Raw genomic sequence first — 20,350 nt, 5'->3', positions numbered from 1 at the left:
ATGGAGCCATAGGGCTGTGGCAGCCTAGTCCTCCAGCCTCAGCCTTGCCCTGCTTCCCCTGGGAGCTGCATGGTTGCTGCAGCCTCCAAGCTGCCATGCAGGGGCTGGATGCTTGTTTCGCTCCCTTGAGCCCAGAGGATTTTGCTGGCTACTGTTGGCTGCTCTAATTTTTATCTGGGGCTCATTGTTAGAACCATAAAATAAATAGGTACGTGCTGCTCTGGAGCGTCAAACCCCTCCAGGTGTAGGTGGGTTGCTGCGTCCCTGCCCGCCCTCCCTAATTAACTGTTGCTCAGCTAATCCAGGCTTACTGACCTGCCCTAATCTTCCATGCAAGGCCAGCCCTTCACTGCTGGCTCCTGTCGCTCACTTCTTACATCCCCTGTGAGCCTCTCTCATGTTCACAGCCCTGGGTATGAGATGGGTGATGGTACCCCAGGAAACAATGGAATACATGGCGGGAGATGGTACCCCGAGAAGCAGCATCCACCCATGCAGGGCTGCCGAGGTTGCTTTCCTGACCAGCAGCTCCCTCTGTGCCCACGCTCACACTGCTTCTCTCACCGTCCCCCCACATCCTGCTTCCCCTCTTTCTTCCTCCCATTGACCTGCTGCTGGTTGGATTATTTCTCCCCAGATGCTGCAATCTGCATTTTTCCCAGGTTGAACCTGGGTTTGTTCTCCTAATCTCTCTTAAGTCCTTTTTGTGTTATATCTGCTCTGGTCAATCTGTAGCACATCTGCACACAGATTATTTTAATGCACCATTTGCTGGGTATGGTATTAATGACAACACTGAGAGTGTCTGTAGGTGCAGCCCCTTTGCCAGGGTGTCTGGGATAGCCCTTCCTTGGCTTCCAGGGGACCAGCTGGACATGAGCTAAGGTGCATTGTTAATGCTGGAGCAGATGCTCTGCTGGTCCCTGTGTCCCATAGCCCAGGGTGGCCCTTGGCCCCACGGAGTGCCCATTGCAGGTTCAGGCAGTGCTCGCACTTGGCCGTTGGCCCCCACCGCTATCAGCCCATCTCTTCCCGCTCAGGAGGCGTCCTGTCCTTTCGGAAGGATGGGGGAAATGGAAAAGGCTCCACCTCTTCCCTGGGCAAATACAGCTCCTCTGAGTTCATATCCTGGAGAGCGGAATAGCCAGGTCCCAGCAGGGACGGTGACTTCACCTCCCGGTAACGCGTTTCCTCGGCCAGCTGGGAAAGGAGCCCTTGTATCTCTGAAGGAGCTCCTGGCTTCCCCACTCAAAGCCTTTCCCAGCTGTTTCCATCCTGGATGGGGCTGGGGGATGCAATTTTGGCTCGGTGGGGAAGGGGTGTTACCACTTCTCCCAGCCAGGGGAGCTGGGCTGGGCTGCATCACTTGGGGTAGGCAACTGCTACAAACCCACAAATTATTGTGGAGAAGGGGAGCAAGCACCATTCATCTCACCACAGCTGAAATCCTTCCAGGGGCCTGAAACTCAGAGCAGGAGTATGTGTTTGGCTTTTGCAAGGGACAAATCCAGCCCCAAAGGATTCCTGTGATGCTCTTTTCCCTGCTTGGTGTTTGTCCCCTCTGTCCCCTGTGGCCATCAAACCTTGGGGTCGAGAGCTGAGAGCTGCACCTTCTTCCCAGCTGCATGGATGGAGACAGGGTTTCCGATTCTGCTTTTCCTTTCATTGTTCTGGGAGCCTTCACTTTGAACAAACTGCCTGTTTTTTCCTGCTTTGCTTGTGAGGGGAAGCAGCAGGGGAGAATTGGGGGTTTGGATGGGGGTCCTGGAGTTGCTGGGCTGGGGGTGAGTGATCAATGTCTGTGCAGTGTGGGGATGCTGCCCAATGTCTCACCTGCTGCCAGCCTCTTAAAACACTAAAAGTTTGATTTCCCCTGGAAAAAAATATTCCAAGCCTTTTCCAAAGAAGGAAAAAGGCTCCCAGTCGACTCCATGGTCCTGCTGCCCTATCCCTCTTTGCCTATGGTAGGCCTCTTGCCCAGTCCAGGGTGGAAGGCACATCCTTGGACCTCTCAAGCTCCTCTGCCTTTGCCATCACCTGCCTTCATCATCATCTACCATCGTATCTGAACATGTTACAGGACACTATTGCTTAAGGAATGAGATGAGGAAGGAGGCCAAGGTGCCAGAGGAGACTCAGACATGCCATCAGCAGAAATAAGTTGGTGACAGGAACAGCTTGGGCTCTGCGTGGCTGTAAGCCCTAAGATTTGGGGCTCCAGCCAGGGGTAAATAGCGACCTGTGCTGAGGTTAGAAATGAGCATTAGGTGCAGGGATACTCACAGCATAGGGGTGCTGTGTCCAGCCTCAGGATGCTGTGAGGAGCTGCCCAGAGCTCAGCTCCTGGAAGGTTATTGCACCTGCTGGGGTTATTCCAGGCTGCTGAAAGCAGGAGCAGGGCTTGGTGTGACAGCCATCCTGCAGCCTGTGCAGTGTCAGAGCAGAAAGGGCCCTGGTCTGCTCTGGAGTTTGGTAAGTTTCTCAAGGGATGAAAATGCCAATTACTCTTGAGAAGTTGCCAGACCTTGGTGTAAGGACAGTAAGGGGCTCCAAGCTGCTCTCATGTCACTGCCATTTGCCCTCTGCTGATGGGAATCTACCTCCTTGATTGCAGCCTCCCCATCCCTGCCAGTTAACCCAGTGGCTTTCCCCCAGTCATACCAACCCCACAGTGCCTGGCTTGGCGAGGGGCCTGTTTGTCAGCATTGGTGGGGAGCCCATCCTCAGTGATGCTGCAGAGCCTCAAACCTGGCACAGGCTCTTTGTGGCCAGGAAAGCACCCCTGGCATTTGGACAGCCATGGCATTTGGGCACAGGGATGGGTCCTCAGGCAGACAGCAGCAGCTTGGCAGCCAAATTCACCGACCATCACCATGGGGGAATTAGGGAAGCCCCTGTCTGTGGAGCTGGGCACAGCACTGGGTTCAGCTGGTGGCTGCAGTAGAGAGCTGGGCTCAGGAGCCCTTGGCTCTCACCCAGCCTCTGTTCTGAGCTGGCTGGGCAGCTTTGGTTACATTTCTTAACATCTCTGTGGCTGAACTCCTTCCCTATCGAGGTGGGTGAATCTTCTGAACCTATTGGGAAACTGCTCCTGAAGCAGCCGGTCTGCCGGGAGGAGCCAGGTGTGGGTGGCCACAGCGGGACATACCTGTGGACAGAGGGGCGACAGGGAAGGGTGACTCCTGCCGAAGAGGGATGGACATCACCTCTTTGGGTCTTGATTTTGGCCAAGACAGTGAGTCTGTCCTGAGCCCTGGCATGAACCTGACATATGCCGAGGCAGGGCCACCCCGGGCCATCACAGGGCAGGTTGGGTGAAGCTGCCACCTCCTGCCACCTCCTGCCACCTCCGCCTCCAGCTCCAGAGACTGCCACCACCGTGGGAGAAGGCTGGTGTTCTGTGGGTTAGCAGCTGATTAGCTCCTCCAGCTGGTTTATTGGCTTAGTGGTGACAGTCTCCAGGTGGATTTCATTTTCCCAGAGGGTATGTCCATGTATTTGATGTGTTTGATACACACTGTCCCGGTGCCCAGGGAAGCAGGATGGTGTTCCTGCAGTGCCCTTGCAGGGCTTTCCTGCATGCAGGGTACTTGTAGCAGGCAGTGTCGGGGTGCTCAGGACTGGATGTTTGGAGATGCTAATGGTACAGGGACACTCAGGGTTGAGGGATGCTCAGACCTGCAGCACAGGGAGGCTCATGGCACAGGGGTACTTGCAGCCAGCAGTGTGGGGATGTGATTTCCCAGGATGAGGAGATGGGATGAGAGTCTGTGACACAGGACCAGCAGGAGGTGTTTTTCCAAGCGTCTCTGGCAAGGAGGTGGATCTCCAGTCACGGATCTGTGTGTCGCCCTGCACAGCAACAAAGCCTTGCAAGTGGTGGAGCTCTGCCCTGGGTGGACAAAACCGGTGGGGCATGAGAGCAAAAAAAAAGCCTTCTGGAGCCTGACTCCCGTGTGAGAGCCAGGGCAGGACTCCACGGGATATTGGGGCATTTCCTTCCGCAGCCAAACCCAGGCGAGCACGTGTGTCGCCGCTTCCCAAGGAGCCCTTCCGAGGGGTTGTGTCCGGCTCCAGGAGCCCGGGGTGAAGCTCACGGGTGTCCCCGCAGGAAGGAGCTCTGGGTTGGAGGGCAGGGAGTGACTCAGGGTGCCCGCTGTGCTGGCACAGGGGCGCTGGGCCGGGCGAGGGCACGCCTGGCTCCGCGCAGCCGGCACAGGCGGCGCCAGGCGAGTGCCTGGGGGGGTAAATACGGGTTTGTGCCGGGCCGGCCGCCAGCACGGCGGGTGAGGCGTGAGGTGCTCGGCCCCGCCGCTCCCGGGTACCCCCCGCGCCCCGCGAGAGCCCAGCCCAGCCCAGCCCGGCATCCCTGCCATGGGAGTGCGGCCCGCGGGGAAACTGAGGCGAAGAGGGGTGTTTGGGAGTGCTCCGTGCGGGGCCGTGCACAGCGGGGATCCCGGGGCCGAGGGCCGCGGCCGGGCCGTGCCGGGGATGAGGGTCCGGGCCCGTCCGGCGCTGGGCGGCCGCGCTGCCTTGGCCACGGCCGGCCCGACATTTGTAAGCAATTTGCCGCAGCGTTCCGGAGGTGCTTCCCGCTGCCGCTTGGCAGCCAGACGCCGCACAGAAGCTCTCGCTGGCTCCCTCGAGGCCTCGCTCAGGCCCGGCCCTGCGCTGCGGAGCCTCGTCCTGTCCGGGCAGGCGCCGGGAACGCGGCGGGGCCGGGGCAGGGCCTGGCGGGACCCCTCACGGCAGGGCCGCGCTGGGAGCAGGCCCGGGCAGGGGGAGCCCACGGCGGCAGTTAACCCTTGGGCTGCACCAGGCTGGAAATAAATAACCCCTTCAGCGCTGGGCCCCTGTTCTTCTGGGTTCATTCTCTCGGGATCTGAGCGTGCTCCTGGGTGTTTCGGGTCAGGGCTGAGAGTGCCCCCACCCCAGTGCAAACCCAGCAAGGGGATGATGTGCTGGGAAGGATCTGGCCACACCATCCAGTGCTGTGGCTGGATTAACCCTGCAGCCCTTTCCCCCTAACCAGCTCTGCAGCCCCCTGGCCAAAGCTGAACAGGCCAGTCTGGGAGGGCTCTGGGATTGGGAACAGCTTGGCTCAGCCTTTGCTGAGCTCCAGAACATCTGTGTGGAAAAGGATGGATAGCCTGGGCACCAATGGGGACAGAAGGGGCTGAAGAAATTCGGGGAAAACTTGGGAATTGGTCCAAAGGAGCACATGGATGGAATGAGGAAGGAGGATGCAAGGATGCAAGGATGGAAATGTCCCACCAGCTGCCTTCCTGTCACCAGGACCCTGGAGTTTGAGGCTGTACAGCAGGATGGCACTAGTGGAGGGGTCCCAGGCTATGCTCTGCTTCCCTTCCTTCCCTCCATTCCTCTCCTTTCCCATGCCTTTATGCTGGGGTACCCAGACACTTTCCCACCCACACTTCACCTTCCAGCCTTGCTGCAAACCCTCCAGCTCTCCAAGCAGTGATTTACCCAGCTGCAAACCAGGGATGAACTCTTTCCCTCCCTGCCCAAGGTGGATCCAAGCATTCAGGTAGACCCCCAAAGGGAATGCTGCTCCTGGCTCTGCTGTTTGTGACCTCCTGCTTTCTCAGCCACCCACACCATGTCCATGTGGTCCTGCCCTGTGTCCTGGCCTGGCTGGGCTGCTGGAGCAGGGAACGAATTTGAGGAATGTTGCTCAGGGAGATGTGGGTGCTGACAGCTGCCTGGAAGCGGGCAGGGACACCCACCATGTCCTGGGAAACCTCAGCCCTGATTACTGGATCCCACTGCCCAGCTCAGTCCCAGGTGGGGTTAGGAATGGGATTTTGGGGTGAACTCTCCTTCAAATAGAGGGCATTGCTCGACTCCAAGACCAGCCCCCAGGGCTGTGGAATGATTCTGTCTCTTTTGGAGGTGCTGGTGCTCTTTGGGCATCTCCATCCAGCCCCTCTTTTCCCAGCACTGCATTCCCAGTGGTCGTCACTGAGGGTCTGCCCCTCCTGCCCTGAGTAAGGACCTCTCTTCCTCCTCATCTTCTTCCTCCCCAACCCTTTTCCAGCTGCAGTTTTCTGCTACAGATGGTGTGAGCAATCGCCGTGGTTACAGTTCTCCAGGACTGGTTCAGAAATGGCCAATTTACAAGTGAAATGTTATTTTTTCCTATCTGCTGAGGTCAAGGGAGGTGACATGTCCTTGATGAAGACCCGGTATCCTGGGCTCTTGGGGCTGGGAGGAGGAAGTGGGAGCTCTGCTGAGTGATGGCTTTGGGAGCCAGTTCCTTTGGGAAGGCCTGTTGGATTGGTGGCTGAGGCTCAAAGACAAACAGTCCCTGGAAGAGGTAATTAGGGTGATCCTGTCCTGATCCCCTCAGCTGTGGCGAGGAGTCACGAGTCCTTCACCAGCAGCCACTCCAAGCCTATTTTGTGTTAATTAGGCTGTTTACAAAACACTGTAAATTGCAGTAATGAACACCCCAGTACTTGGTTTCCTTTAATTATCCATTTGCATGATGAATGAGCCAGCCCCTCTTCAGCTCTTCTTTTCCAGCAGCGGGGTCACACAGCCCACTATGGCTTTATATGGGAGCTGCCATGCAAGGTGGGCAGAGACCTTGGGAGAGAGAGAGAGAAGAGAAGGGAATTGAGGAGGAGAGGAAGGAAAAGGAGAGGGATCTGCAGCCCCAGAGGAAGGGGGCTCCTTCCCCAGGACCTCAACACAGTAGAGTGGGGTTTGAGCAGCTGTTTTACTCCAGGCTCAGAGCCTGGCACTCGGACTTTGATTTTCCCTAGGAAAGAGCACAGAAACCATTCAAAGCATTTAATCCTCCCTGGCTCGGCGATGGGGCTGCCTGGAAAGGCAGAGGAGGAGTGGTGGTATTTCTTGGCCCCCCACATACCTTCCCCTTTCTTTCCCTTTTGACTTGGCGGATGAATTCCAGAGATGTTAATCCGCTCTCAACCCCTCGGTGAAGAATAAAATGTCCTCTCTGTGTGGGAGGAAGGAATCCATTCGAATTAATTGCGGGAAGGAGCAGGGAGCTGGGGGTGCACTGGGGGTGCGTTTGAGGCTGTGCTGAGGGTGGGCTGAGCATCCTCTGCTGCCCAGTGGTCCCACGAGGGGAGGGAGGGATGGGCAGGGGGATAGGGATACCTGAGGTGACACAATCCTTGGGTTCCTGAAGGGGAGGGAGGGCTGGGCAGGGGGATGGGGATATCCAAGGTAGCACAATCCTTGCATTCACAGCTAAAAGCTTCAGCCTCTGCCCTGGCCATAAAAATGCCAACCATGTGGTCTGTGGGCCAGGCCTCAGTGGTAGTGGCAGGCACAGGGAGTGAGTGGGGGGCAAAATGGCCCCACTCAGCAGTTTTGGGGTGTCAGTGCCTATAAAAGGGAGGGAAGCACTTGCTGCTCTGCCAAGCCAGAGTGGAAGGAACTGTGGGGTCCAACCCATCCCGGGGGCACACACGGATGGGGCAGGAGAGATGGAGAGAGGAAAGTGCTTATCTTGAGCTGGGTCAGCCCACTGAGGGTTCGTGGAGGTGAAAGTGGAGGCAGAGGAGAGTAGAGGAGAGACCCCCGGGATGGGCCAGGCGCTGTTCTGCGCGCTGGGAGGTGGGTGTGGCTGTGGGATGGGGTTCATCTGGGGGCCTGCAGGCTCTGCCTCCTGCCCTGACCTTCATCTCTTGTCTCTGCAGAGCTCCTGGGATCTGCCAAGCGCCTCAATGTGAACTACCAGGATGCAGATGGGTGAGTGCCCCCCTGGAGGGTGCTGGGTGCTGCTGCCAGCCAGGCTGGGTTCCTCTCCCCAGTATCCAGTCAGTCCTGCAGCTCAGGACAGCTTTCCAGAGGAGCTGGAGAACACATCAACATCCCAGAGCCAGGGCAAGCCCTGCACAGGGAGAGCCAGTGCCTGCCTGGATCTAAGCTGAGGACCATGCTCAGTCCCTCCTGAAAATCCTTCATAAATCCCTTGTATGTGCCCCTCTGTAGGGATGGGGTTGAAGAGGGATGGCAGCGTGTCCAGCCAGTGCCCCATGTCCCCCTGGCTGAAGCTCAGAGGAGCACCCAGCCAGCCTCAGCCCCTGCACTTGCTCGTGCCTCTGTTTAATATCCCAAAAGCAAAATCCCATTGTTTTGGGGGGGAGTTAGAGAAAGAAAATATGAGGTTGCCAAGTGACCACAGCATATTTGTGTTGCTCATCACTTCCATAATCCAAGTACTTAATAAGCTGGGTACTGAGAGTTAAAGAAACCACAAAGGCCCATAAAATAAATAAGCGCATTATTCTTATTGAATTAACTCTGACCTGTCAGTCATTAGCATTGTTTTTATGTGCTGTTGTTGTACCTAATTTCTACATGTTTTCTTTTGGAGGACTCTGTAGGAAGAGGTGTCCATGATGAGTGCTAACAGGCCAGCGGGGGGTTGGGAACGTGCAGGATGACTCCGTCTTAAAATAATACTGTACAGATGGAGCTTAATAGACAAAGAATTTAATAATAGAAGCAATGATCTGATTCTGATAAGGCACAGGGTTTGTGCTTGGGCAGCTCCAGGAGGGCTGATGGTGGGAACTGGGGTGAAGGCTCTGTTCCCTGCCCTAGGGAAATGGGCAAGGTGTTGAGTTTTCCTGGGGCACAAGAAGGGGATGATGGGGAGGTGAGACATGAGTATGGGGATGGCAGTGTGTGTCCTGGGAGAGCCATGGTGCTGGTGGTGCCCTTGGCATCACCTTGCTCAGGGCTTGGAGAGGATGGGGTGGGCGAGTGTGTGTTTGTGCAGCCACCCCAGGGCAGATTAGGACCCTACAGGGGATGTTGTGCTTTGTGGCAGAGGTTTTGCTGAGGCTCGGGGACACTGTGGGTGGACTGGAGGAGGGAGCAGCCCTCTCTGCTGGGGTTAGTGTCCCTCCTGCAATGTTGAGACTTGCACAGGGACTTGGGGGTGCTCTGGGACTGCAGATCATGAGGAGAGCCATGTCAGGAGCCCCCCATGTCACTTGGAGCAGCTCACGGGCTAATCCCCAGTGGCACAGGGACCCTTGCTTGGCCTTGGCCCTTCACGTGATGGCTCAGGGGGAGCGCCAGGCAGACAGGCCCCTTTCACAGCCCCAAGACACTGGGCTCTTTCATTACTGGCGGCCTCCCACGCTCTGCCATGGGCTCCTGGCAGCCCTTCTGGTGTGGGGAGGGGGCAGCTGGCAGAGGGGGCAGGAGTGGCCAAAGGGCTATGTGTTTGCTGCATGCGTGAGCAGCACTGGGGCTGCCCGGCTGCTCCAGGGAGAGGGGAGATCTTGTCCATCCTGCCTGTTTCCCCCAACAGAGGGCATGGAGCGAGGGGCTCCTCTCTCTGGGGTTTCCAAAGGTACACAGTGTGCCTGGATCGCTCACTGAACCCTGGGGCACCTGCAGCTTGGAGGGATTTATCAGTGTTTTGTTATGGGGAATCTGAGGCACTGGGAGTGGGGAATCAGGGAAGACATAGCCATGTGACAATCCTAGCCCTCAGCCCATGTCCCTGTGTGTAGGGGTGGCTGTGGGGACAGCACAGTGGGGCTGGGGCCGGGCTGAGCCCTACTTTGTGCCGCAGGTTCTCAGCCCTGCACCACGCAGCCCTGGGCGGCAGCCTGGACCTCATCTCGCTGCTGCTGGAGGCACAGGCCACCGTCGACATCAAAGACAGCAACGGTAAGGGGTGACCCCCAGGCACGGCCCCTTTGGCCACCAGCTCAGCCCCCTGTGGCTGGCCAGGGGCCGTGTCCAGCCCCGCTGAGTGACCCCACTGCCCGCAGGGATGCGGCCCCTGCACTACGCGGCGTGGCAGGGCCGTGTGGAGCCCGTGCGGGTCCTGCTCCGCGCCGCCGCCTCCGTCAACATGGCCTCGCTGGACGGGCAGATCCCGCTGCACCTCTCGGCGCAGTACGGACACTACGAGGTGGTGAGTGAGAGCCCAGAGCCGCCCCTGTGCCCTCCCTGGGAGTGTCTGGGGTATTGGGTGGGGGCAAACCCCGCCGTGCTGGGTGGTGGGGAGGCTGCAGGGTGATGCTGAGCCCCTGCACCGTGTTGCTTCCCTGCAGTCGGAGATGCTGCTCCAGCACCAGTCCAACCCGTGCCTCATCAACAAGGCGAAGAAAACCCCACTGGACTTGGCCTGCGAGTTTGGGCGGCTGAAGGTGGGTGCTGTGGGCTCTGCCCTGCACCAAGGGCTTCTCCAGGGGCGGCTCTGGAGCCACTGACTCCTTCAGGAGCAAAGCGTGGGGTCTGGCCACAACTGCTCTCCCTCCACCATGAGGCTCAGAGCCTGGCAAGCAGCACCAGCCTCCTCCCATGGCCAGACATAGCTAGATCCTGAACCTGGGAGCTGTGGGTTTTGCCCCTGACCTCACAGCAGGGCAGTGTCAGACTGGGAGTGAAGCCAGGAGTTATTGCTCCTGGTTCTCCACAGCCTTCCCCCACGCACCCCAGCTTTGCTTGCAGTTAAGCACAGATAGGCTGAGCTGGCTAATCCCAGCAAGCTCTGAGCATCCAGCTCCAGGTCCCCAACACAGATTTGGGGACAGGGCCACACCGTGCTCTGGGAGACCCTTGCCCAGCCAGCACCACTGGGTTGGGCTGGAGCACAGCCAGCCAGACTTCCATGCCCCACTGGGAGGTGACCAGGGGGATATTTCCATTTTTGGAGTATCTTTAATGTCTGCAGCTATAAACAGGGCAGTAAAAATAACTCCTCTGTGCATCTGGGTTGCCCTGAGATGCTGAGAGTTGCTCTGGGCTGGAGAGACTGGAAGTTTTTAGGGCTTGGTCTGAAAAGCTCGATTATGGGAAGACTATTTCTGGCTGTTGTGACCTTTTACAGCCCCTCACGATAGTGTGGCCATGCCAAGCACTGTCCAGCTCCAGCCAAGCCTGGGGCTGTGGGTGGAAGGGAGTGGCAGGATGGAGAGTGGTGGGCTGGCCCCAAGGATGAGACCCTCACTGGGAGGGTGCAGGTGGGGGGTACCTGCACCCCATTACTTACCGCTGTCTCGTGCAGGTGGCCCAGCTGCTGCTCAACAGCCATCTGTGTGTTGCCCTGCTGGAGGGGCAATCCAAGGATGCCACAGACCCCAACTACACCACTCCACTGCACCTGGCAGCCAAGAATGGGCACAAGGAGATCATCAGGTAACTCCCTGCCTTATGCTGGAAAAACCCATCATGGCTTCAGTCCCACTTCCTCCCAAACACACCTTCCTCCTGCAGGCTTCAGCCCCTCATCCCCAAAGCAAGTGCAAGGTGTTATCCCCTTCCCATCGTGAAGCAGCCAAGTGCCTGGCCCTGATGTCCATATCCTGCTGTTCATGCCTCTCCTCCTTTCCTACCAGGCAGCTGCTGAAGGCTGGGATCGAGATCAACAAGCAGACAAAGACAGGCACAGCCCTGCACGAGGCCGCGCTCTATGGCAAGACAGAGGTGGTGCGGCTGCTACTGGAGGTGAGCGTGGGGAGACAGCCCCTGGCAGTCCCCAGCACCCCTTCCCCTCGGTCCCTTGCCTCCTCTGGGTCTGGTGGCAGTGAGGGATCTGGCCTTGACCATGTCTCCTCCTGGGCAGGGCGGTGTTGATGTGAACATCAGGAACACCTACAACCAGACAGCGCTGGACATTGTCAACCAGTTCACCACCTCACACGCCAGCAAGGACATCAAGCAGCTGTTGAGAGGTGGGGATGGCACTGAGAGGGGCTTCTTTCCCCTGGGCTCCCAGTGCTCCTCCTGAACAGCCTAAATCAGTGCCAGCATCCCAGTCCCCTCTCACATGTGACTCCATTCTACATGTGGGGCAGTGTCTGGGGACTGAGTGCTTTCTGCAGTATTAATGTTTTCTTCTCTCCTCTCCTTGCTCTTGCTTTCTCCTTCTGCCCTCTCTGGACTCCTCTCTTTCCTCCTTCCCTGCGCTCTGGCACCTTCTTTCTTCCTCTGTCCCTTGCCTTCAGAGGCATCAGGAATCTTGAAGGTCCGAGCTTTGAAGGATTTTTGGAACCTCCATGACCCAACTGCTCTCAACGTCCGAGCAGGAGATGTCATCACGGTGAGGCTGCTCTCTGCTCCCCATCCCTCTGCCCCACCATGGCCCTGGGTACCAGCCCCATCCCTCTTGTCCCATGGCAGGTCCTGGAGCAGCATCCAGATGGCCGATGGAAGGGGCACATCCACGATGCTCAGAAAGGCACCGACCGGGTCGGGTACTTCCCCCCCTCCATTGCTGAAGTCATCAGCAAGAGGACAGGTCAGTGGCCATCCTGGACATGCAGGGACAGTCCTCTGTGTGAAACCTTCCCAGCCTTCCCAGCACCTCTGTCGGTCAGGCCCTGCAGCCCTGGCTAGCTAGAGGGGAGGAGAAGGACTAAGGGGATGTCACCATGGTTGGGATACCACTTTGAGGGTTGTGGCTCAGCTCTCCCCCCCCATACCTGCCTCCTGCACGAGCTCTGACCACACGTGTTTTGTCTTTGAATGCAGGCATGGTTGTCCCCCGTGTGGCACCCACACAGCAGCGCCAGGGTCCCCCTGGGGGGCTGCAGCACCTCCCTGACGAGTGTCCACACCCGGCAGCCCCGAGCGGCCCAGCGGCCTTTGGTCACCTCACCCTAACCCGGACGGCCCCAGGCCCTGACAGCTCAGGTCAGGGGAGCATCTGGGGAGGGAGAGGGGCTGGGGACCTTCCCCTGTTCCCAGCCCTGCCTGGGGAAGGACAGGGGGAGACTGTCCTTCCACCTCTCCATAGGGAAGTAGCCAGATGAGATGGAGCAGATGCAGGAAAAGGGAGTTTTGGGAAGCCCTTAGAGCAGCCTCTTCTCTCCCTGTGTCTCAGCCCTCTGTGTGTCCCTTGCCAGCCCAGGTCACCCTGTCTGTGTTGTGCATGCTGGGAGGCGGGGGGGAACTGATACATTGTCTGTCACTAGAGGGATCTTGTGGGAGATCTGTGGCATCAGTGTGTTGGCACACAGGTCCTTGCAGGGGACCTCTGTACCCTGTGTCACCCCCCACCCTGGGGAGCTCCTGACAGGCTCCCTCCTTGCCCCACACAGCAGGGGACAGGAACAGCGTGGGCAGCGAGGGCAGCATCGGCAGCATCCGCAGCGCCGGCAGCGGCCAGAGCACCGAGGGCACCAATGGGCAGAGCACCAGCATCCTCATTGAAAATGCCAGGGTAGGCACCAACCCCTGCTCCCCTGTGCTGCTTCCCTGTGCTGGCTCAGGCTGGAGATGGAGCCTCATCCCCTTCCATGCCCCACCCCAGCAAAGGAGGCTGCTGGAGTTGAGTATCCTACACCAAACACTTACTTGCTGCCAGGACTCAGCAGGGAGATGCTCCTGGGGAGATCCCAGTTGTTCCCCAAAGCACAGCTGGCCTTTGTGGGTGGAGCTGGAGGCTGTGGTTGGCATCACAAAGCATCTCCTTCATGTGCTGTGTCACCTGAGAGGATAATAAAAGGCCCTGAGCGAAATCCTGCTCAGATCTCTTGCTGGGGGTCAGCATGTTGCTGGGTGAAGCTGTGACCAGCAGCCCAGCATGGGGACCCCCACTCTGCTCCTGAGGATGTGACAAAGCTGTTCTCCAGAGCTGGGTCCTTCCTCCACTCACTCCTCCTCTCCCTCAGCCTCTGCCTTCCACCGGTGACAACCTCCAGCAACACCTTTTGGGATCAGAGCCACACAATGGGACCTCCCCAGCAGGTGAGGGCTGTCCCAGCTCCTTGGGGCCTTGGAGAGAACTGTCCCTGCAGCCCTTGGGCCTGTTCACTGTTCAAGTGCCCCTGTGACACTTCTCCTCTCTACTTTCTGCCAGGGCCACAGGGCCTCCAGACCCCAGGCAGCTGCCCCCCTGGAGACAGGGTCTTCTCCCACCAGTTCTTGCGTCCTGAGCAGCTCCTCGAGGGGAAGGTAACTGGAACAACTGGGGAATGGTGTGCTGGGTGAGAGGGCCATGTTTGGGGCACTCAGCCCAGCTCTCACTGTACCAGGGACACAGGGACCTAGGTCTTCAGGACACAAGTGGGTCTTGCCCAAGGAGATTCTGTCATCTTGCCTGAAGCAGTCAGGTTCTTCCAGCCCCTGCAGCCACCATCATGGGCTGTTCTGTGTCCTGTCCCCTCCCTAGGATGCAGAAGCCATTTACAACTGGCTGCGTGAGTTCCAGCTGGAGTCGTACACTGTCAACTTCCTCAACGCTGGATATGATGTCCCCACCATCAGCCGCATGACCCCGGAGGTGAGGCAGGTCCCTCCCCTCCCAGAGCTGCCAGCAGTGGGGACACAATGCCCTGAGCCACTGCTGACCACGGCCCCACTCTGCTCCCCTTAGGATCTGACAGCCATTGGCGTGACCAAACCAGGCCACAGGAAGAAGATCTCCACGGAAATTGGGCAGCTCAGCATTGCTGAGTGGCTGCCCAACTACATCCCGGTGAGTCCCTGGCACTGAGCATTTGGTCACCCCTTTCTTCAGGTCTTTCTGAGAGCTCTCTGACCCCAGGATAGGACAGGATGGGTTCTGTAAGTGAATAGCTTTGAGTGGATTAAAGCAGTCAAGAGACACTCTAAGAACAGTCTCCTGGGCAGGAAGGGGATGCTGAAGGTGCTGTCCATTCCTCAATGCTCATGGCAGTGGCTCCATGCTCTTTCCAGGCTGACTTGATGGACTGGCTCAGTGCCATTGGGTTGCCCCAGTACCACAAAAAGCTGGTGAACAATGGCTACGATTCCATCACCATCGTGACAGACCTGACATGGGAGGATCTGCAAGAGATTGGCATCAACAAGCTGGGTGAGTCTCTCCTGCCTGCTGTGGTGGCCCAGGGCAGCCAAGTTTCCCACCCAGGTCCCCACACCCCATTCTCCCTCAGGCTGGGAGGTGCAGGCATGTCCTGAGCACCTGGAAAGGGACTTCCTGGCAGTCCCCTAGGAACTATCCTTGGCCAGCTGGAGCTGGGCCCAGCTAGGTAGATGCCAACAGTAGTTTGTCTCCTCCCATAGGCAGAGTTTAGATAACCCCGAGGCCTTTGCTCTGGTGTGTGACATAACTGCTACTCTCCTTGGCCTAGAAACAGTCCATGGGGGCTGGAGCTGACCCAGTGTCCCTTTCCTTCCTGCAGGCCACCAGAAGAAGATCATGTTGGCTGTCAAGAAGCTCAGAGACCTCCGCAAAAGCCTCAACCAAGCAGAAGCAACTCTGGCAAGACGCAAAGTCCCCGGTTCCCTGGACATTGTCACCATTGAATCGCTGGAGAACGGGGAGTGCCAGTCCCCACACACGCCCAAAATGACAACCTTCCAGGACAGTGAGCTCAGCTATGAACTCCAGACAGCCATGTCCAACAGCTGCCACGACACACTCGGCATCAAGAGCAGCCAGGGAATGTCCCGGAGCCAGGAGAGCATCGGGGTACGGTCGCGGGGCTCGGGGCACTCGCAGGACAATGTGCTGTCCCGGCGCCTCTCCAGCCCCTCTCAGGAGAGCCTGGGCAGCGGCGAGAGCAGCAGCAGCAGTGGGCAGTCCTGTGCACCACCCCGCAGCAAGGAGAGCCCAGCCAGCCTGCCAGGCCGGCCCAGCCCGGAGCCCTTTGGGAAGCTTGTGTCCCCCGAGGGGCTGAACGGCTTTGCCAACGGCAGCGGGGGCAGCCCTCTCAAGGAGAGGAACCTGCCCGAAGGCACAGACCAGTACGCCCGGCCCGTGCCTCAGAAAGGAGCCGGGACTCCTGCAGTAACTCCCTGTACTCCTCCCCAGACTCCCAGCAAGGGAACAGCCCCCTATGTCTTCATGTACCCACATGTCTCCCTGAAATCCCCAACGGCCCCATCTGTCCTGGGAGCAGAGCAGCCCAAGGCCCTGGCACACCCATACCCCTCCATCTCCCCCGGACAGAAGAGCAGCCTGCAGACATCAGCCCAAAAAGGCTTCTCCTACCTGCACAGCCAGTGTGGCCCCACGGAGCCCCCCAGCACAGCCCCCACGGCCGGGGAGCAGCACAACGGGGGCGAGGGGCTGAAACACAAGAAGCGCTCGCACAGCCTGAACCGCTACGCGCTGTCAGACGGGGAGCACGAGGAGGAGGAGGAGGGGGCCCCCAGCAGCACCCTGGGCTCCTACGCCACGCTGACGCGGCGGCCGGGCCGCAGCCAGATGCCCCGGGCCTGTCTGCAGGGGGACGCCAAGGTCACCCGCAGCCAGTCCTTCGCCATCCGGGCCAAGCGCAAGGGGCCCCCGCCGCCGCCCCCCAAGCGCCTCAGCTCCGTGTCCAGTGCCCTCGCTGCCGAGGCGGACGGTGAGCGGCCCCCCAGCCCCGAGCAGCGCCCCACAGCCCCTCAGGACGTGGGCGATGCAGGTGCCACCCCCAGTGATGGGAGCCGTGGCAGGACAGTGAAGAGCCTGGCGGCTGCGCTGGAGGGAACACCAGGTGTCAGTCCATCCAAGCCCCTCCTGGCCCCAAAACCCCTGCACCTGACTCAGGATTGTCTGCCCCGGGCAGATGTGGGTGAGGGGTTGACCGATGGCGTTGACACCAGCCGTGCCACAGTTCCCAATGGCAGCAGGGACCCCTTTGAGAGCAGCAAGCCACGGAGACGGACAGTGAGTGAGCCCAGCGCTCCTATGACAGAGGTGGCTGCACGGGGTGAGCAGGACGATGCCTGCTCAGACACAGAGGAGGAGGCCAAGCCAGGGGTCTCCTCTTCATCGTCCCAGAACAGCTCCAGCGAGTGCATCCCCTTTGCAGAAGAAGGCAATTTAACCATCAAACAGCGGCCAAAGCCCAGCGGGCATTCCAAGGCTGACACAGCCATGCCGGACACGGAGCCTGGTTCCCAGCCGGCAGAGCCCCAGGCCTCCACTGGAAAGGAGCCGGCAGCCCCCGCTGTGACCAAGGAGCCGCCCGTGCTGGAGTTCAACCTCACCGAGTCCGACACTGTGAAGCGCCGGCCGCGGTTCCGGGAGCGGGAGCCGCTGCAGGCGGTGCTGAAGGCGTTCAGCGCGGCGGGGCAGGCGGAGCAGGGTGGCCCCACGGCCCAGTTTGCCCAGGCCCAGGCCGTGAGCATCGCGGGGCCCCCAGCACCGGCTCCGCGGCCCGCGCTGCCCGGGGATGCTTTTGACGATGACAGCGTGGAGTTCAGGATTGCCGAGATAGAGAAAAGCATCTTATCGCTGGAAAAAGGGATGAAGAAGGCCCCAAGCCCCAGCAAAGCCCCCAGCCCCACAGAGCTGGTCGGCACGGCTGTAGTGAGGACACCCACTGCAGGTACAGGGGCTTGTGGAGTTGTCTCTAAGGTGGTGGTGGGGCTCCCTCCCATGTTGGTGTGGGAGGTGCCACCACCTACCATCCCTTCCTTTGCAGATGTCCCTGCCAAGCACACCTCCGTGGCATCCACCAAGCTCGTCTTCTCTGGACCCAAGACCATCTACCAGCAGGTCCTGCAGCCCTCCCGCCACACTGTTGCTCCCTGGGCAGCCACTGAGGCAGTGCCAGATGTGATTGGGTCCCTGCCCAGTCCCGGCTCTCTGACACTGGAAACGGGCAGCAAGGTATCAGCAAAGCCTTTGGCAGCTGCCCCCGGGGCCACGCTGGCCCAGCAGCGGCTGGAGCAAACCAACTCCAGCCTGACTGCCACACTGCAGGCAGCTGAGAAGAAGATCACAGTGGAGGAGGCAGAGAGGTGAGGGAAATGCTGGGGCCAAGCCCCTCGAGGTGGGGTTGGGAAGGTTCCAGGGAGGGCAGGGGAAGGGCTGTGCGTGGGCACGTCATGCCTGCACCACATGGGTCACACATGCTCAAGCCCAGCTCAGCACTGAGCTCCTGCTGCTGGGTCAGACCCAGCCTGGCTAAACCTTCCCCATCAGTAGATGCAGTCTTTGAGCAGTGCTTTGACTCTCTCCCTTTCCTCCCCAGCCACCCTGGGACCATGCACTCGGCCAAGAACATCTTGGAAGACATCAGCAACATGTTTGACGACCTGGCCGACCAGCTGGATGCGATGCTGGACTGAGCTCGCTCCCTCCTTCCCCTCCCCGCCTCCGGCTGCTCCACCAGTGCCCCTCTTGATGGGGGAAGAGCAGATCTGGAACCAGCAGTGCCTGCAGGTCTCTCCAGCCGCCTCCCTCCCCACACTTTGCACTGTGGCTGGGAACAAAGCTGCCCTCCTTGCCGGCCCTGGCTCTGTGTCACACATGACAGCGCGGCCTTGGGCTGGTTTCCGAGGGGGTCAGGCCTTTCCCACCAGACTGGCTGCAGGAGGAGAGCCCAGAGGGGCTGCACATGCAGTCCTGCAGGCCACAGAGAAGCCCTTGCTCCCTTGCACAGAGCTGAGGAGCCTCCACAAGGGACCTTTCTCTTTTCCCACTGCATTGTCGAGTCCTGCCTCTTATTATTTATCCCCTGCCAACAATGTGTCACGGGAGAGACCTCCCCGGGCAGCCGCCACCGCCACCGAGCTGGCGATTCAGTGTGCAGCCTCAGCCCTGGCCAGGCCTGACAGCACTAAAAGAAGACAGGGCTTGTCGCAATTTGGCAGCTGGCAAAGCGAGAAGGAACCTTTCTGCTTTATTTGCTGCTTTTCCAAACGCGTCAGCGTCAGGCACCGTGAAATCCGAGTGGATCCAAATCCCTCCAGTGGGACCCACAGACCCTCCAGAGGGGGCTGGCAGAGCAGTGGGTGCTCTGCCCCAGCCTTGCCGGACATGGGAGCTTTCCTGCCCCTTCCCAGAGTGATGAGGATGGTGATGGCAGTGCCAAAAACCTGGGAATTTGGGCCAGTCCGTCTGGATCCTGCTGCTCAATGGAGTCTTGCCCTCTGCCAACACGGTGCCTAGGCAAGCCCCTACCCTGCTCCTTACAGAGTGCAGCAGCAGCATGATTAGTGCTTTTAATTTTTTTTTTATCCCCTCCTTTATCCCTTTTTTTTTTTTTTTTTTTTTTTTGGGAGAAAACAGTCCCTTTTCCCAGTGCCCCTCCCTGCGGGGCGCTGCTGGCACAAACCCCGCCTTGAGCATTGTTCAACAGTAGCAGCGTTTGGGACGTGATCCTTCCCCGCGGCTCTGCAGCCCGGCGGGGGAGCTGACCCCGGATGCACCGGGGAATTCTGCTCGGGAGCTCCCCGCGCTGGATGCGGCCACAGCCGGGAGCGGCAGCGGGAGCTCTCTGCATCCAGGCGGGAGGAGCGGCTGCATCGCTCCCAGACAGATTTCTCTCGCAGGATCTGCTCAGTAGCGCATGGCTAAATATGTCCAAGAGCCCCGAACTTGGCTGGCGCTCGGCATGCCAAGCAAATGAAAGCATCAGAGCACCAGAAGGGAACCGAAGATTGTGCTGAAGTGCCATTTGCTACAAAAATTCCAAACAAAGGGAAAGAAAATTCCACGTATTTCCTTTTTGGGGAAAAAAAAAATAAATCACCGATGCAAAACCAAATTGGAGAGGGAGAAGGTGGTTGAGAAGGCAGTTGTGTCCCAATCCTGTTGGGAGTTTGCAGCTGGATTGGACCATTTGCAGCCCCTTGTGCTGTTGCATGGGAAGGGGAGCAAAGCCCACCTGAACATTCCTGAGGGTCTCTGCTCCTGAGGGCAGCTATGCCGTGGGCTGGCCAGGCAAGAGGTGCCAAGCCTGGTTTCTGGGCTGAAAAGCAAAGACAAAAAGCCCGGAAAAAACCTAAAATCCCATCATTGTCTGAGACTTGAGGTCAGTGTGACGCGGGTAAGGCACTACCTTGGCTCTGATTTCTGTCCCCACTGAGTGTATCCACTGCCTGTGTCTGTGCCACATCATGGACATGATGTTTGCAAATTGCTACAACCAGTGGCACTTTATAAAGAGGTTCACAGAAACCTTTTAAAACTGATTTTTACTCTCACAAGTCAACCTGGGACAAGCCCAGTAATTTTTTTTTTCCCGATGTTGATAAACTGTAAATGTGTTTTTTTTAAAGGCCAATGTATATATTTTAAATGTGATTTATTCTATATATTTACTAACCAGAACTGCAAGTCTTGGGTCAGGGATAAGAGGACACTGGGGTGGAGCTGCCGCTGTCTGAGCCACCTGAGGGCAGCACAACGCTGCTCTCATTGTCAATAAGGGAACTAAACATTTGATTTTGCAGAAGAATGCCTATTTTTTGAGCTCTAGATCTCTATTTTGAAGCTACTGTATGGTGTGTAAGTTATGTACACTGCAACTGGGACTGACTGACCCCAGCTGCACCTGCTCTGTGCAGCGAGACAGTGAGGGGAAAAAATAGCCCGTGTAATCACCAGACTGACAACAGATTTTAAACCATCTGCTCTGTTTGTGTTAATCATGTGTTTTGTTTTCCACTAACATCC

The 20,350-nt window shown here is 58.4% G+C and overlaps 1 protein-coding gene across 8 annotated transcripts in view; it reads left to right on the top strand.

The window, feature by feature from the left end:
- CASKIN2 (CASK interacting protein 2) overlaps positions 1-19,439 on the top strand; it is a 53,078-nt gene extending 33,639 nt beyond the window's left edge. For 6 of the 8 annotated variants that reach the window (XM_083874658.1, XM_083874659.1, XM_083874660.1 and 3 more), the window contains 18 exons: positions 7,695-7,746; positions 9,590-9,687; positions 9,792-9,937; positions 10,077-10,172; positions 11,033-11,163; positions 11,364-11,472; positions 11,591-11,699; positions 11,973-12,067; positions 12,148-12,265; positions 12,499-12,660; positions 13,068-13,189; positions 13,641-13,716; positions 13,829-13,923; positions 14,141-14,251; positions 14,345-14,446; positions 14,668-14,806; positions 15,135-17,688; positions 17,922-19,439. In XM_083874658.1, the coding sequence (XP_083730784.1) occupies positions 7,695-7,746; positions 9,590-9,687; positions 9,792-9,937; positions 10,077-10,172; positions 11,033-11,163; positions 11,364-11,472; positions 11,591-11,699; positions 11,973-12,067; positions 12,148-12,265; positions 12,499-12,660; positions 13,068-13,189; positions 13,641-13,716; positions 13,829-13,923; positions 14,141-14,251; positions 14,345-14,446; positions 14,668-14,806; positions 15,135-17,688; positions 17,922-18,018 (4,412 nt within the window). In that variant the 3' untranslated portion in view covers positions 18,019-19,439. The remainder of the gene's footprint in view (positions 1-7,694; positions 7,747-9,589; positions 9,688-9,791; positions 9,938-10,076; positions 10,173-11,032; positions 11,164-11,363; positions 11,473-11,590; positions 11,700-11,972; positions 12,068-12,147; positions 12,266-12,498; positions 12,661-13,067; positions 13,190-13,640; positions 13,717-13,828; positions 13,924-14,140; positions 14,252-14,344; positions 14,447-14,667; positions 14,807-15,134; positions 17,689-17,921) is intronic. The other 2 variants (XM_083874665.1, XM_083874664.1) reach the window with 2 other exon arrangements.
- Positions 19,440-20,350: the final 911 nt, after the last annotated feature.

Source organism: Zosterops lateralis (assembly GCF_965231275.1).
Source record: "Zosterops lateralis genome assembly, chromosome: 18".
NCBI classification, from domain to species: Eukaryota; Metazoa; Chordata; class Aves; order Passeriformes; family Zosteropidae; genus Zosterops; species Zosterops lateralis.
Note: the sequence above shows the minus strand (reverse complement) of the source record. Positions and strands in the feature narration are given on the sequence as shown.